Raw genomic sequence first — 15854 nt, forward strand, 5'->3', positions numbered from 1 at the left:
CCTAAAAACTAAAGCCAAGATAGATGGCTGGGCAGAAAGACAGAAGGAGCCTGGGTCTCTGAAGGCATCACGGAGCTGGCTGTCAGCCCAACTACCTGCCCCAGACTCCTTCATTGTTGTTTGATCCAGTCACTATAGCCTAGGTTCTCTGCTACAGGCAGCTGAACACAGTCTCTGAGAGATTCATCCTGATGAAATGACAGAAACAGCAGGCACACATTTGGGCAAAGATGAAAGTGGGAACATGAAAAGTTAAAGCCATTCCCACATGCAACCACAGGACCATAGGGGAATGATGGGGAACTTTCCTCCTCTTTATAAAACCATCTTTGCCACGGTTCACTACTTCTCCTTTTCAGCCATATGAGAGCTACTTTGTGAACCGAAACACACTGGCATCCACTGAGCTCACTGGTGTTTGAATCCCTCTGGCCTAAACACTTGCTCCAAATAGATGCTAAACCAAATAGATGCCCCTCGGCACTTGGGGTGGGTTCAAAGAGGTCACTGTCTCCCCAGAAACAGTGCTCACACTGGGAAACCTCTCATGACAACTGGACTCAGTGGGAACATCCCCCACAGCCCGCAGCATCCTAGGTTAGGCCCTTTCCAGGGGCCCAGATGAGACTTGAGGTCAGAGCCCAGCCAGTCCAGCCCTGCATCACCAGCTGTCACTTCCCACCAGAGTCCAAGAGAGAAAAGACCCCGACATTGCACACGTGAGGATCGAGGGGCATGGGGATGCCTCCAGACTTACTGGGGCCTCACAGCTAGGCTGGAGCAGAATCCATGCCCACTACGACACAACAACGCTGCCCAGAAAGCTTCTGCCTGGGGAGAGGGGAGGCTGAGTATCCTCCCGTGGCTTTCCCCAACGCCTCTCTCCCTGCTCTCTGAGTGACTCACCCCAGGGGCATCTGAGCTCCCATCTCCCCTCCACACAGGACTGTGCCTGAAAGTCACCTCCCTCCAAAGACCCTAGCCTACCCCGGGAGGTTGTGTGGCTGCCTCTGGGCAGAAAGGAGGAAGCAAGTAGACGGAAGGAACGCACTGCCCAGGCACCCAATGCGCACACACACACACATCATTCAGCACCCCTTCTACCACGTTCTTTGGAGGGGGCTTTTTCTCCCTGTCTGCAGGAGAAGTCAGCAGGGCAGGGGACACTGTGCACTTTGGAGGTCACGTGCCAACATCTAGAGACGTTTTTATTTGGTTTATTTGTCACTGCTGGGTGGGGGAGGGGAGTTGCCACCGGCAACCAGAGAATGGAGACCAGGGGTGCTGCTCAGCGTCCTGCAGCACACAGGACGCCCCACTGCAAAGAGGTGGAAGCCAAAATGAAGGCGCTCAGTCGTGTCCCACGCTTTGCGACCCTGTGGACTGTAGCCCACCAGGCGCCTCCATCCATGGGACTTTCCAGGCAAGGATACCGGAGTGGGTTGCCATGCCCTCTTCCAGGGGATCTGCCCCACCCAGGGATCGAACCTGGATCTCCTGCACTGCAGGCAGACGCTTTTACCATCTGAGCCACCGGGGAAGTCGCAAAGAGGTATCCAGCCCCAAACGTCCGTGGTGGGAGGGGGGAACCGTGCCCCCCCCCCCCGCGAGGTCACATGGGGACCAGAGCGGGGGCCCTGCACACAGCCTGCGCGCTTCACAGCGTCCGCAGCGGCATCCTCATCGTGGGTCACCAGCAGTCACGGTCTCCTGCCCACAGAAGCAGGGACTCTGCCGGTGGGCACCAGGAAGTACCCAAAGGAACCGCCAAGAGCCAGCAGGCAGATCCCTGCCAAGCTGCACTGCGTGAAGGTGTGAGGGGGGAACTGCAAGGGGGTAGGCATGCGCCCACAGTGACTCAGGGGACCCGGGCTCCAGGGAGCAGCCCCGCTCAGCCTGGACACCCCAGGGCTGCGGCGCCCACAGCAGCTGCCAGCACCAGTCTCTGCCCCTCACCCCTGGCAGGCCTCACCTGCCCCTAAGACTCACTGCACCCCAGATGCCTGCCCCCTTGCACGCCTCCAACAAGTGGCCAACAGGAACCAAAGACCCCACTGCACACGCTTCACACTCACTAACGTCCAGTCCCAGACAGGCCATGGGGCAGTCAGTCATCAAGCACCCGGTAAGTACATCCCTGAGGCTCAGGACACCGGGATAAGAGCCCTGACCCCAGCCCTCTAGCGTCTTTCGTGTGCAGAGACCCAGCACAGCAGCAGGGGCCGCTGTCACCTCCCGACAGTGCCAGGGGACAGGCACAAGGGTGGCCCCAGAGCCCTGTGAGCGCACGGGCCGGCTGGGCCGGGGGACCAGTGCGGGCAGGGTCTCAGGTGGGAGCGGCCAGGGGTGTCCAGGGAGAGGTGGAGGGGGCTGGCAGCGGAGGGGGGAGGCTGGAAGGGCAGGGCGGGTGCCACGGGAGGAGGGCTGGGTGCCATGACAATGCACCGCAGAGGGCAAACACCTGTGCCCCTCGGCCCCAGGCAAAGGCCAGTGACGCTGGCCTCTAGGAGGCCTCTGGGCCCGCATGTCCAGCAGGGCCGTGACTGCCCAAGGCTATTTCGCAGGTGGGAGTCTCTGCCCGCCAGGCGCCCGCCAGGCTCACATGGGCCTGTCATGAGATCACACGTCCGAGCTGTGGGAGCGAGGTGCTCCCCATCGGCGAGGCGGGTCTCCCAACTGCCATCTTCCCTAAAACTGACAGCTGAGGCTCAACAAGCTGGGCCTGTGTCCTGCACCTGTCTGGTGGCCCCGGGGCCCAGCCAAGCAGAAGAGGGCCCCTAAGCACTCACTTCAAAGTCCCCCCACCCAGCTCTCGGGACCAGGCATGAACCTCGGCCCCCAGCAGGTGCCCTGAGCGGGGCCCTGGGGAGCCCAAGACCAGCAGGCGCCCAGCCCTTCCCTGGGCACTCAGGTGTCCACTGGGGAGGCCATGGCACACACAGACCCAGGGTGCCCTGTGGAAGGAACAGTGGGCCTGGCTCTGACCTGAGAGGTTGGGGGTGCAGGGGGGTTCAGTGGCAGTGGAAGATGGTGGCATGGGCTTCAGAAGGGTCACTGCGGCTGCAGGGTGGACAGTGGCCTCCCAGGAAGTTACATTTTCCCAACAAGCCCAGGGTGAGAAGACTGGGGGCTGCAGAAGCCCCTAGCCTGGCCTCCCCCCCCACCATGGGAGCCTCCTTCTGCTGCAGGCCAGGTTTGCTATCTCCAGGGGTGCTCTCTAATGCAGCGTGGACATGGGGCAGTGCCCACAAGGGCCAGGGCAACGGGAACCCGCAGGGGCAGGGCAGCCCCCAGATGGTGGGCAGGGAGCCGGGCTGGGAGGCTGTGATGACGACGCTCCCAGCGTGGTTCCCTTCCTGTCCCAGAACAGTCTTGGGAATTTGGAGATGGTCCCAGGGGCCCTGAGCTGGTGCGGCGGCGCAGGGAGGCGGGAGGCACCTGCCAGCCTCCGTCATTACAGCAGAGCCTGGGGCCGCGAGAGGAGGCCTCTCACCACACATTCTAATGTGTTCTCTGATGCTCGAGACACACAGCCGCCAAGCTCTGCGTCCCCATTTCATGGATGAGGAAGCCCAGGTTAAAGGGGTGTGCCCAGGATCGGGCCTCCAGGGCAGGTAGACATGAGCAGCCCTGCCCGAGGCTAGGGGACCCCGTGATCTGCCGGCCCCTTGAGTCCCTCTGCACTCAGGCTCTGGAGGCAGGTGGCACCATGACCTACACCTCCGGACAGAAGGCCAGAGGTCGGGCCTGGCCCTGGGCCCCTCTGCTCTCCACAGGCCAGGCCCAGCAGCCCCCGGCCACGCCGAGCGCACCTGCACACCCACCAGCCCGCCACCGCCCACAGCTCACCCACCTCCGGGCCCGGCCCCCTCCTTCACCACATTGCCACCACCCAGGGGCCCTCCCAGGGCTGGGGATGCGGCGAGGGTGAGGGCAGGTCAGGGCAAGCCCACTGCATGGGGGGCCCTCCTTTAGGCAGCTGTTCCCTCGCCAGGCCCCCTCCTCGCTCAGGACCAAGACCCCAGGAAGGAGCATGGCTGGGAAGGTGGCCAAGCCAGTAGACGGTCACCAGCTGGGGACGCCCTGTATCTCCCAGGCCATGGGGGCAGCCATCTCATGGTGTCCTGACAAGCCAGGCCAACGCACTTGCGGAGCTCCTAAATTTTCTCATCTTCCCCTGCTACAATTTCGTCCCATCGATCATCTCTATTTCTCTGGGTCCACAGCACATAATTGTTTGATGCTCTGAGATCAGTGTCAAGGCCCGGGTTCAGCCCAGTCCAAGACAGCGACCACAGGAGAGTTCTCTTGGAGCAGACAACAGATGTTCAAGTGGGCCGAAAGCTCAGAACTCATCAGTGCGAGGAGGGGCTGCCCAGAAAAGCCGGCATATTAAGAGGGAGCATTAACAGAAGTATAGTCCTAGACCAGAGGAGGTGATTCTCTGCTCTCGCTGCGAGATCAGACCTGACTTGGACAGCACACGTGCACGCCAAAACTGCTCAGGGGAGAGAGGCCCAGCTTATGAAGGCATTATCGAAAGAAACTCAGAGGCCCTGGGACCATCTCCAAATTCCCAAGACTGTTTCAGGACAGGAAGGGAACCAAACTACTCAGCCCTTCCGCCAGAGAACTGGTAAACCACAGGGTGGGTGCCTTCAGTTTGAAAGGGAGAACTTTCTACAGGCAGAGGTCCCAGAGTGAGGACAGGCAGGAGAAGGGAACCCTGAACATAATCCCTTAAGGAAGTGAATAGCAGACACCCCCAGCCCCTGTCCATAGGTGGCAAGGAGGAGGATGTCCACCAGGTGGAGGAGAAGACCCTCAACCAAGCTTTCACATCCTAGACCCCGCTGCCCATGGACTCTCTCAAGAGTGCCCACTGCCACTGCCTCTGCCTCACCAGCCCAGGGGCCTTGCTTCCTAATCTCAGCATTCCACTCATTTCCTCCTGCTTTCCCTGGTCCTAAAGCACAGCTGGTGTGACTCAGAGCGCAGGTCAGGCACCTGGGGCTGGCTGCCTGTCCATCCTGGCTCCCTGTGTCCATCACACCCTGGACCACGCCACATACCTCCTGCTCCAGACCCACCACACTCTGGGTGCTGAGTTCTCTCTCCTCTCCTGGCTCTGGACTCCCAAGTTCCAAGTTCTAAATGGAGACCTTCTGGTCCTTCGTCAAGTGACCACCATGGAGACTGGCCAGCCCTTTGAGAGAAGGCCAGCCCTCGACATGCAAACCCCTTTTCCATGTGGAGGGAATAACCTCCACATTCATCGAGGCACACATACTTCATCACATGTGAAGTGATGAGCTCCCTGTCATGAAAAGCATTCAAGAAAAGGCTGGCTGATGTCAGAGGATTCGGGGGGCTTGGCAATGTTCTGTCTCTTGAGCTCAGTCCTGGTTGCATGGCAGGGTTAGTTTACAGGGATCACTGAGCAATACATTTGTGATAGGTGTGCTTTTTCGTACAAACGTCTTAAGAATTTTCAAATTAAAAGTGACTGAGATCTGCCGATTGTCTGGTGGGAAGATGAGGTTGGAATAACCTGAAGATCCCCTGCCATCGAGGCATTAACACTCACTGAGCCCGCTGGGGTGCCATGCACCTCGCCCCTCACAGCGGCCCCCACCCCACTCTGCACATGGGAGGAGCTAGGCAACATCCCACTGATAGAGGAAAGGGTGAACCATGAGCAGAGCTGAGTGAGTGCTCTGAGCAATGAGGAGTGAGTGAACAGGTAAGCGAACAACAGCATGGAGGAAAGGATGGATGCACACGTGGGTGTGTGGGGTGTGACACCTGGGTGCAGGGAGGATGTCGGGGACGGGCAGGGACAGGTGTGAACACAGGTGCATGGGGACGGGCAGGGACAGGTGTGAACACAGGTGCAGCGAGGACAGGCAGGGACAGGTGTGAACATAGGTGCAGGGAGGACAGGCAGGGACAGGTGTGAACACAGGTGCACGGGGACGGGCAGGGACAGGTGTGAACACAGGTGCAGGTGTGAACACAGATGCAGCGAGGACTTGGAGAGGGAGGGCGTGGGGTGGGCAGGCAGGATGGGCAGGCGGAGATGTGGACACTGGTCCACAGGGGAGGAGATGCACATGGAAGCCTGGTTCACCTCCTGCCCCAACTTTCCCAGGCTTAGCTAGTGAAAGTCGAAGACAACAGGTGTCCACACATGGGGTCTCACGTTGGACCTGCCATCTCAGAGCCCTCAGCATGGTGGTGTCTCTTACACCTCGGGAGAGCCATCTCTCTCTCAGGTTGCCCCGAGTCAGGGAACCCACCCCTCTGCCTCCCCCAGGACCTGTACAGACAGGCCGTGTTTGCTGAAGGGCCAGGGCCACACAGCGCAAGGCCAGGTCCGGGCAGGCCTGGGAGGCGGAGCTCAGCACAGCCTCTCATGCAGCCATACCCAGCCCACTGCCACACAGAAGGTCACAAGGAGATCCCAGCCCTCCCCTCCAGCCCGCCGTGTGTGGGGTGGCCAGGCCTCCACCTGAGTTTGGCTGAGCAGGATTGCTGGAGGTAAAGGGAGAAGCAGAAAGACACAGATGGAACATCCCACAGGCCCGTCCCTGGCTCCTGGTGGAATCTGTGCTGGAGCTGGCAGTGAGGAGATCCCGACCATGGAGTTCTGGGCCCTCTGCCCCAGGGCACACTGCTTCCTCTGGGCCTCAGTTTGCTCATCTGTAAAGTGGGGCGATGCTCCCTCCTGCCTCGGGGGGGACATGTGTGGAAGCCGTGTACTCAGGAGTCCTGCTCCCATCCAGGATCCTCCTGGAGGTGCCCACTCTGTATGGGGCTCTGCATGGGCCCCGGGGCGCCAGGGAAGACACACTTCCCCCGTGGGCAGAATAAATGGCGTCAACAGCGCTGGAGCTGGAGGAGGCACTGAAGGCAGAGGCAGTGAGGGGTGGAGGGGAAGCCAAGCGTCCTGGAGGACAAGGGCCAATGGGGACACTCACCGACCTGGGTTGCCTGCTGGCGGCACGGGAAGGGTTAACGGAGTTCAGCTGTCCCGGCGCTTCCCGCTGGACAGTACCCAACTGTGTGGGTTTCCAGCCCCCCTCCTGCCTCAAGGCCAGACCTTATCTTATCATCTTAGATGGTCCCAGAGCCTCAGCGGCAACACAGGCCAGGCAGGGGCAGCGCAGTGAGGGTGCAAACCATGGACAGAACACCACACCAGGAGCGCGAGAGGATGACGCGGGAAACACTTCCCACTTGGCGAGAACTCTGTTCAAGGTCCTGTGTGTGAGCGAGGAAAGGGATGTCCCACTGCATTCTCAGGGGACCTCGAGCAGGGACGGCGTCCCACTCCCCACCAGAGACCCGCTCCCTGAGCCGATCACCTTGGTTCCTACAACAGCCACCCCGCCTTTAGCTAGGGGGACCCCCCCCCGTCAGTCTCCCCTCCTCCAAACAGCAGCAAAAACATAAAACCCACGCCCTCCACTCCCTCCTTCCCCTGTGAGGACCAGTTTTTAAATTGTCCTCTTAGATCCTCCAAATGAGATCAGAATTCTAAGCACAGTTTCTTCCTTAATGATCCCGAAGGTGGTAACAGCTTAGAACACAGATGTGAAGAGTCTGAAGAGAAGTGTCGAGATTCCCGCTGCTGTCAGGTGTAGTAGCTGAGTGTGGGACACAATTTTGGCCTCAAGCGCCTCCGTAGGAAAAGCACAAGTTTGTTGGGGCTCCTTCCCCAGCTGGGCCTTAGCCCCAGCAGAGCAACTCAGCCCAGGCACTCTACAGCCCTGCCAGGCCGAGTCCCACCGCTCCTCCTGACAGCCCAGGAAGAGGGGTGGGAGGGCATCCAACCCTCCTGCAAACCAGACAGGCACGGCAGGGTGTGCAGAAGCATTTTCATCTTGACGTGATGGAGAGTTCCAAAGGCCTAGGGCTTGCCAAATTTAGAACCAACATGATCCACTGGGCAGTAGCTACAAGTGGCACAGACCTCAGAAGCAGCGAGTGGGGACAGACAGCACCCAGATCCGGATCAACGATGGAAGCAAGTCTGCCCTCTCAAAGCCAGTGTGACCTGTGCTCATTCCTCCTCGGGACAAAGGGGGCTGAGTCCGGGCCTCCCGGGACAGCAGGGGCTGTGGTCGGCGTGAGAGCCCAGCAAAGCCTCTTATGAAGACGGTGGCCACGGATCCAAGGCAAAGTGGTCATTATACGTGTTCTTAAAATCCATTTCACCGAGGGTGCTAATAAGTGCATCCATCCGGGAAGCAGGGTTCATTAGAAGAGCGCGCGGGTGGCGCCTGCCCCACCTTGGAGGCTGGAGACGCACCTGACTCATCAACATCACCATCCGACAGGAGAAGGCTCCTCAGAGGGCCTGGCTTGGGGCTGGGTTTTGTTCTAGGCCTAGGAGCACCTCAATTTACATTTATATTAAAAAAAAAAAAAGAAAACAGAATTAACTAGAAAGATGCCTGGTTTCCTGCAAATGCGAGCTCTTCAGAGCAAAACAGCTTCTTAGGGGAGAATCTCAGGCTGATGTCAAAATTCCTCGGTTCTCACCTATGAAGTGCAGACAGCACTGTACCAGGTGGCTGCAGGTACGAGGGAGCCCACTGGCCCTTCGGAGTCCCCCGGTGGGTGTTGCCAAGTCACACCCCTCCTACAGGCAGGGGTAAGTGAGGCTGAGAGTCAGGAACCAGCCCACCGCACGCACACTATGGTCTTCCAGGTGTGACCGGCCTCAGGTTCCAAGTCCGGTCAGTGGGCTTCCACGACAGGGAAGCGCTGTTAGGACAGTCTTGTCTTCCTAACCTTACACATGTATTCCAACCTTTCTTTCTGGAAAATCAGTTGGAAATTCAACAAAAAAACTGAGAAAAAGTCACCCAGTCACCAGCTGCCCCTTCTGTGCTGACCGGAGTCCCCCCCGCACCTCTGGCTAAGATGCATTCAGCCACCCTGTCTGGACTCTTTCTCTTTGGAGGCCTGTTAGAAGCACATGTCCAGAACTGCCAATCAGAATCAATCAATGCAATCAACAAGAACCTGATCAGGTAAATGGACCATCTCTGGGTTTGATTTGTAACTCCAACCACCATCTCGCCAATGCTGCAATTCAATTCTCAGAACCAGCCCAAGCGAGGTTTCCTGGGCTCTTGTCACTCCTGGAGACTGGCATGCCCGCAGGTTTCGTCTGTTTTGAGTCTACATCACTCAAGGCCCTTCCGGGAATGATGAGTTCTTCCCCTCCCCTGGGGTGGTCAGCTGGTGGGGGATCGGGGGGACAGTCCTACAAGCAGGCCCCTGCCCCACAAGATTGCCATCCTGCACATGTGTGTCTTGGCCACAGCTCACGCTGAAAGTTTAAGGACAGAAACGCTGGCCGGCTGGCCCTTTGGGGAGCTGGAAGCACAGGGTGGGAAAGGAAGGACTTTTCTGTGTTTTGGCCACAGGGCCAAGGGCGTGTGGCAAGAGGGAGCAAAGCTGGTTCTGCTGACAACAGAAGGACGATTTCCTTCTGAAAACACAGAAACCTACACCAATGAATTAAACATTTCAAACAAGATGACTCTCTACAAAGTCTTTTCAACCAAGAAGGAAAGACAAGCCGTCCTGTGCTGGCGCTTCCTGTTGCATATGGCACTAAGAAACACTGTTTTTGCAGCATGCAGAGCTTTCCAGAGAAAGGAAAATATCAAGGGGAAGGAAAATCAGAGAAAGAGGTCCAGAGAAGTCAGGCAGGAGGGATGAGGAGAGGATGGGGGGAGAGGAGGCCTTTGCTCAGGGCGCAGGGGCACAAATAAGTGGAGGGGGGGCAAAACAGTGATGGCCGTGAGCCAACGCGGTGGCCCCGACAGGTCCAAGGAGGTGGCTGTGGAGGGCGGGAGCCGCGCTGAGACAAGTTGCAAACCAGAGACGCCACCCTACCTCCTGCCTCCATGGGGAGGGGTCCCCACCTCCACTGGGCTGCAGGGACCTGCTCCTTCCCCCGGCCTCAAAGTGTGATAGACACAAGTTCTCCAAACCTTAGGCCTCCGTGGGGGGGGGGGGGGGCTGCCCTAGGAACCCCCCAGAGACTGCTTGGTGGGCAGTGCCTTTGGGCTCAGGACCCACAGGATGTACCAACTGGACTCTCTCCCTGAACCCGGCCAGAACTTCCCCAGTTTCTCAGCAATACGCACACTTGCCTCACCCACCGTCACAGCCCGGGGGGTGGACGGGTCCTGTCCCCACCCCACCCCAGCCCCCGCCCTCCTAGAGCCTTTCAGCGGGCTGTCACGGCCCCCTAGTCTCCCCCACCACCCCCCGCCCCCCACATCACCAAACAGCAAACTCTCTCCTGCCAGGGGCCTGGCACACCCGGGCTCCAGCCCTGGAAGAAGAGGAGCCAGGAGGGAGAAAAGCTGAGATGTGGGCTCGGAGAAAGCTGGCGAGGGTCAGCGCCTCCCACGCTCCAAGAGCAGTGCCCGGGCCATCTGAGTCGGTCTCCGCGGCGCGGGTGCCAAGCCAGCCCTCTCCAACTCCGGGAGAGGTAGTAAGTGTAAGGCTTGGAGCCCCGCGCAGCCCAGCCCGCGCCGGGGCGGTGGGTGGGTGGGTGTCTGCTACGGGATTATTCTTAGCGCTCCACTCTCTTCGCAAAAGTGGCGCCTCCGCCCTCCAGGCTCGGCACGCTCGCTCCGGGCTCGCACGCCCGGTCCAGACACCGGCGAGGAGGAGAGCCCCGGGTGGGGTCCGCGAGGGGTGAGGCCGGCGAGGAGGCGCAGGAGAGGCGGGGGGCTCCCGGAGAGGAGGGGGCGCTGCGGGAAGGCACCCCCCTCCCCGCGCTGGCGACAGGCGGCGTTTAACCCTCGGCGCCCCGCACCCAGCCCTGCGCTGCGCGCTCAGCCGCCTCCCCGGACTCCTCCCGGGACGCGGGGAGCCGGGCGGCGGCGCGCCCAGCTCTTACCTATGGTGGTGATGACCGTGATGGCAAAGTAGAAGGAGCCGGCGAATTTCCACTGGACACCGGCGCGGTGTGGCTCCGACTGCAGGATCACCAGCTCCAGCTGCCGGTAGTCCTCGCTGCTGATGTTGTACTTGCCCTTGATCCGGATCTCCTCGGCTTTGAGTTTCTCCTCCTCGCGCATCTCGTGGTCCGACTCGAGGGCGTCGAAGACGGCGGCGCCCACCAGCAGGTAGGTGAAGGTGCAGACGATGAGGGACAGAGTCCGCACGTTCTGCCTCTTCATGGCCGCCAGCAAGGAGCCGGCGCGGGGGGCATGTCCCGCAGGCTCGCAGCCGCGCGCGTCCCACTGCAGCGCCCGGCGGCCGCCGCCGCCTCCTCCGCCGCCGCCGCCGCCGCCTCCAAGTTGTAAGCGGCGGCGGCAGCAGCAGCAGCAGCAGCAGCAGCAGCGGGGAGGCGGGGGGCGGGGAGGCTGGGGGGGCCCCCCTCCGCCGGGGCCGCCACAGCCGCTGCCACCGCGAGGCGGCTGGCGGGGCAGGGGCGGCGCGGGCCCGGGCTCCGGCGAGAAGGCTGACAGGCACAGGAGGCTGCTGGAGCGCCGGGGCCAGGAGTCCGGGAGCCCCGACACCCTGCGCCAGACCCGGCCAAAACAGCCCGCCCCACTGCGCAGGGCCATGCACGGCGGCCCCGCCGGGCACCGCGAGGGCCTCGCTGCCCTCCGCACCCCGCCCCCCGCTCCCGCCGGAAAAGCAGGGGCGGGAGCGGGAGCCGGAGCGCGGCCGCCGGGGCCCGCGCCCCTCCGGGTCCGGCTCCGGGGAGGCGGCGCCCACCTAGGAGCCCGCAGGTTTGCGCGCGCCCCGCGGGACCTCCTTCCCCCTTTAGCCCTCCGCGCCCCCCTTCGAAGGGGGGTGAAAAAGTTTGCGAAGTGGCGGCGTCTCCGGAGTCCCCAGCGAGCGGGGAAGGGGCCGAGCAGGTGCAGCGGGCGGGGCGGCCGGCTGCCCGGAGGTCCGAGCGCCCTGCGTCCACCCGAGCGCGCTGGGACGCGGCGGGGTCCCCGCCAGGCGTCGGCCGCTCCGCGAAGTTTGCTGGGCTCAGCCCCCGAGGCGCGGGAGCGGGGCGCGGCCCCTGGGCGGCAGGGCCCGCGGCGGAGCGGCCTCGGGGGCTGCTGGGGGACGGCGCGGCGGCGGTCGGCCAGTCCGCTCCTCCGGGGGCGGCGGGCGCGGCGGCGGCGGCGGCGGGAGGGGTCCCGCGGGCCTCGCGGAGATGCGGGGTGGGCGCGGGCGCATGAGCCGCGCCGGGGTCGGGGCCCTCCGGCGTCCGGGCGTCCGGGGAGGCTGCCGCAGCGCTGGTCTGCCTGGAGCGCTGCGTGCGTGCGCGCCGGAGGGAGCCCGAGTGTGTGTGCGTGTGTCTGTGCGTATGTGTGCCCGTGTGAGTGAGTGTGTGTATGCGCGCGCGGGCGCGCGTGTGTGTGTATGTGTGTGTGTGTGCGCGCGCGCGCGCGTGGCAGCCAGGCTCCGGCGGGAGGGCCACGGGGGGCGGGGGCCGGGCTACGCTGAGGCCCGGCCTCCCTCCCTCCTTTCCCCCTCCCGCAGCCTCCTGGGTGCGCCACCTCCCGCCTGGTCCCCAGCCAGCTGGCGAGGCAGCCGCGGCGGCGGCTCCCGCTGCAGACCGAGCGCGGCGCAGGGCGCACGCGGAGGGGGCCGGGGAGCGGCGCCCGGTGGCACCGGGGAGGGGGCGGAGGCGGGCGGAGGGCCGGGTGTCGCCCGAGTGAGGGTGGGGGGCGGAGCGCCGGCAGGTTTCGGCGGGGGGATGGGAGGATAAATGAGGCTGCTCGGGCGGCTCGAGTCCAGCTCCCTGAGAGGCGGAGAGTTTGAGAGACCCGGGCTCGAGCGCAGAGACGGCATGCAGCCGGAGAAGGCGGACAGGCAGCTTAAGGGAGAGGAGAAATCCGGCGGAGAGTGGGCGCACGAGGGGCGGGTCCGCGGGCGCCCGAGGGGAGCGCGCCGCCGCTCGCTGCTCCCCCAGGGGTCAGCCACCGGGCCGCGGGCGTGTGTCACGGGTCTGGATGCACCTCCTCTTGGCGCGCTGGGGTCCCGAGGGCCGCGTCGGACCCGGAGGGCGCCGCCGGCCGGTCGGCCCAGCTCCGGCCGACCTGAGCTGTCCCCCGGGGAGAGCGCTGAGGATGGCAGGAGCCACCGCTCCTGGGATGGGACCGCTGGGGAGGACGCCGCGTCCCCCCGTCCGCTTCCTGTTGCTTTTCCGAGAAACACTCCTTAGTTCCCCGAGGCTGAGCGCGGGGTGCCCCCAGAACTCAACCCTGACCCTCCCCGCGACTCTCCGCCCCTCGCGACGGCGCCTCTCCCGGCCAGCCTGGGGAGGAAGCCTGGGCGCAGCTGCTCCCAGAGGCCAGAGAGCGGCCCTCGCTCGCCTTGACTCGCCTTATGTTTCAGCCTCCTTTGCCCTCCTTCTCCCCATCTTCCCTCAGGTCTTCGAGGGAGTTTCTCTCGACAACCAGCCCCTTTAATCGCCTTTTGAGCAATGAAGCCCGAAGGGGCAAGCGGGAGTCGCGGAGACCCCTGGGCGCCCCTTCCCTTGGACCTCGGCCAAGAAAGGGGAGACTTAGGGGAAGGGGCGCCTCCCCCCGGGCGGCGGGCTAAAAAAACGGAGCAGAGGCTAGTCATGGACTCTGGGCCAGGGAATTAAATTCAACCCTCGCTCAACTCGCTCCAGGAGCCCAGACCCCTGCAGATCATGCCCTCGGGCCGTGCTGGGCTCCCTGTCCACAGGACTCAGGGTCGAGCGAGTCTGGGGACCCACGGGGGCTCCCCGGCTGGAATGCCGTCCGTCGCATTTTGGGAACTTGCGGGTGGTTGTGCCCCGGGCGTGCGTGCCGGGGAAGGGAACCCGCGCTGCGGGCGACTTCTGGGCCGGTGGGTCCCCGCTGGGTCCAAGCTCGCCCTCGGGCGCGGGGGCCGGGAGCCTCACCCCCTAGCGGGCGCTCTCCCCAAAATTCATTTTGGAAACCGAGGCCCCCGCGCTCAGCGAATGAGCCTGACCGCCCGGTGAGTCACCGCGAGCGGGCGACAAGGATTCCCAGCAGCTGGTAATTAATTGCGCCGTGGCGGCTCGGCCCACGGCGGAACCCCAGCCGGGCCTCCCGCCGCGCGGCCGCGGCGCCACCCCTGAGTCACAGCCGTCGGGCCCACGCCGTCCGGAAGCTGCCCGGACGCCACCAGGGGGCAGTGGACTCCGACCCACAGGTCGCCCGCTTTGAGTCAACCCCTGGTAGGAAAAGTCCAAGCTGTCCCCGCTGGCAGGTGTAGGAGCGGGGGGTGGGAAGCTGTCCACCCACGGGTTCCAAGCTTCGTAGGGAGCCGCTTTTATTCAGTTTACAGACAACCTTTCAGGCAAACGGAGCAGCCTTGTGTGCGGCATTGGAAGGGACTTCAGAGACGAACTAGTCCGAACCGCTTGTTTTACAGACCGGAACACTTCCAACGGGAGAGGAGCACGTGCCCAGGGACGCTAGGCAATTCGGGTCCAGAACCAGCACTGAACTTCCTCCTGGCTTCTGTCCTGCGTTCCTTCAAGGACCTGGCTGGCCGCCTTCTGACCCCAAGTTCACAGTGCCAGGAAGAGCCCCAGACCACTCCCAGACAAGGGTCCTTCTTTCTTCTCCCCTTCCAAATACAGCCTTTGGACTCCAGAGACAGTCCTGGGAGCCAGGCCTCTGGAGGGTTCTTGGTGGGGGAGGGAAGAAAGAGGAGGGCTTCCTGGTCTGTCCCCCCAGCACCCACACTGCTTCCCCTGCCCTGTCCTGCCATGGTCTTGACCAGCAGTGGGAGGTGAGCTCCCTGGAGCAGAGCCTGGGTCTTGACACCTTCCCTGGCCCCAGCCACTCATCCCCAAGGCAGTCCCTCAGCTATAGCACTGCGGGGTGCTTAGTCCAGAAAGCAGGCTGCTGGACATGGGTCTGCAGAGACCACCTCCCTCTTTGCCCCTGTGGTCTGGGAACACCAACTCCAGCTCAAACTGGAGGTGGATCCAGAGCTCAGGTGTGGCCAGCCAGCCAGGTTCTCCTAGCCCACAGTGACTGGCTGGGCGTGGCTCACCTCCTAGCCAATGAGAACCAGGGAAAGCATTTCTTGAGGAGCCAGCGCGGAGGGGCACCGCAGGCCATCTCCCGGCAGCAAATGCTTCATCCACTCTGGTTTAGGCCACTGTGAGTTGGTGCACAGAAGACCTGTGCAGGCTGGGGCCTGTGCGCTGGCAGCCTGTCTGTGCTCCTCCTGAACTGACCCTGGGCCTCCCTGGCCATTAGTGTCTTTAGTAAAGCCAGGTGTATCTGATTAGATAATAGAGAACATCATGGTTTTATAACTCCACTGCCTACTTGTTTTCTCAGTTCCCTACACATGGTGGGGTATCCAGAGCCCCTGGGGTTAGAATCACTACCCTGCCTTACCCAGGGAGGCCAGCAAGTTTATTCTGGCCCTGCAGTGAGTCAGGTGGGCCTCGCTTCCTGTCCAGTGCCCCTTCCCCATCAGCAGATGCGTCTGTGGGCGCGGGGCCAGCGTCCAGGGCAGCGGCCTCTTCCGGTCCTCACTCCTCCATGCCTTTGCTCAGGATGTTCCCTCCATGCCATTACCGTTCCCTGCCCTCCTCAGGCTCTCGTCTCCTCGTCATCAAGATCCAGCTCTGGCATCTCCTCCAGAAGCTTCCCCTGTCCCCAGGCTGGATGAGGGAGGTGCCCGCACCCCTGCACTCATTTATGTCCCGTGACCCCTACGATGCCAGCCACACTGCCCCCGCCAGTCAGTGAGCTCCTTGAGGGCAGGGGCCATGCCAGCCTCTACTCAGTCACACCGGACCCGCCACACAGCAGGCTCCTCTGTCCGTGGAATTCTCCAGCAAGAATACTGGA

At 62.6% G+C, this 15854-nt stretch overlaps 1 protein-coding gene and 1 non-coding gene across 2 annotated transcripts in view; both read right to left on the reverse strand.

Annotated features, from left to right (window-relative positions):
• The window catches only part of KCNK9 (potassium two pore domain channel subfamily K member 9), a 104215-nt gene extending 91427 nt beyond the window's left edge, over positions 1-12788 (reverse strand). The window contains exon 1 of the mRNA XM_043483140.1: positions 10934-12788. Coding sequence (XP_043339075.1) covers positions 10934-11606 — 673 coding nt within the window. The 5' untranslated portion in view covers positions 11607-12788. The remainder of the gene's footprint in view (positions 1-10933) is intronic.
• On the reverse strand, positions 1468-1540 carry TRNAC-GCA. Its single transcript has one exon. It is a non-coding gene; the product is annotated as a tRNA-Cys (tRNA).
• Positions 12789-15854: the final 3066 nt, after the last annotated feature.

This window comes from Cervus canadensis, chromosome 12 (assembly GCF_019320065.1).
Source record: "Cervus canadensis isolate Bull #8, Minnesota chromosome 12, ASM1932006v1, whole genome shotgun sequence".
Classification (NCBI taxonomy): Eukaryota; Metazoa; Chordata; class Mammalia; order Artiodactyla; family Cervidae; genus Cervus; species Cervus canadensis.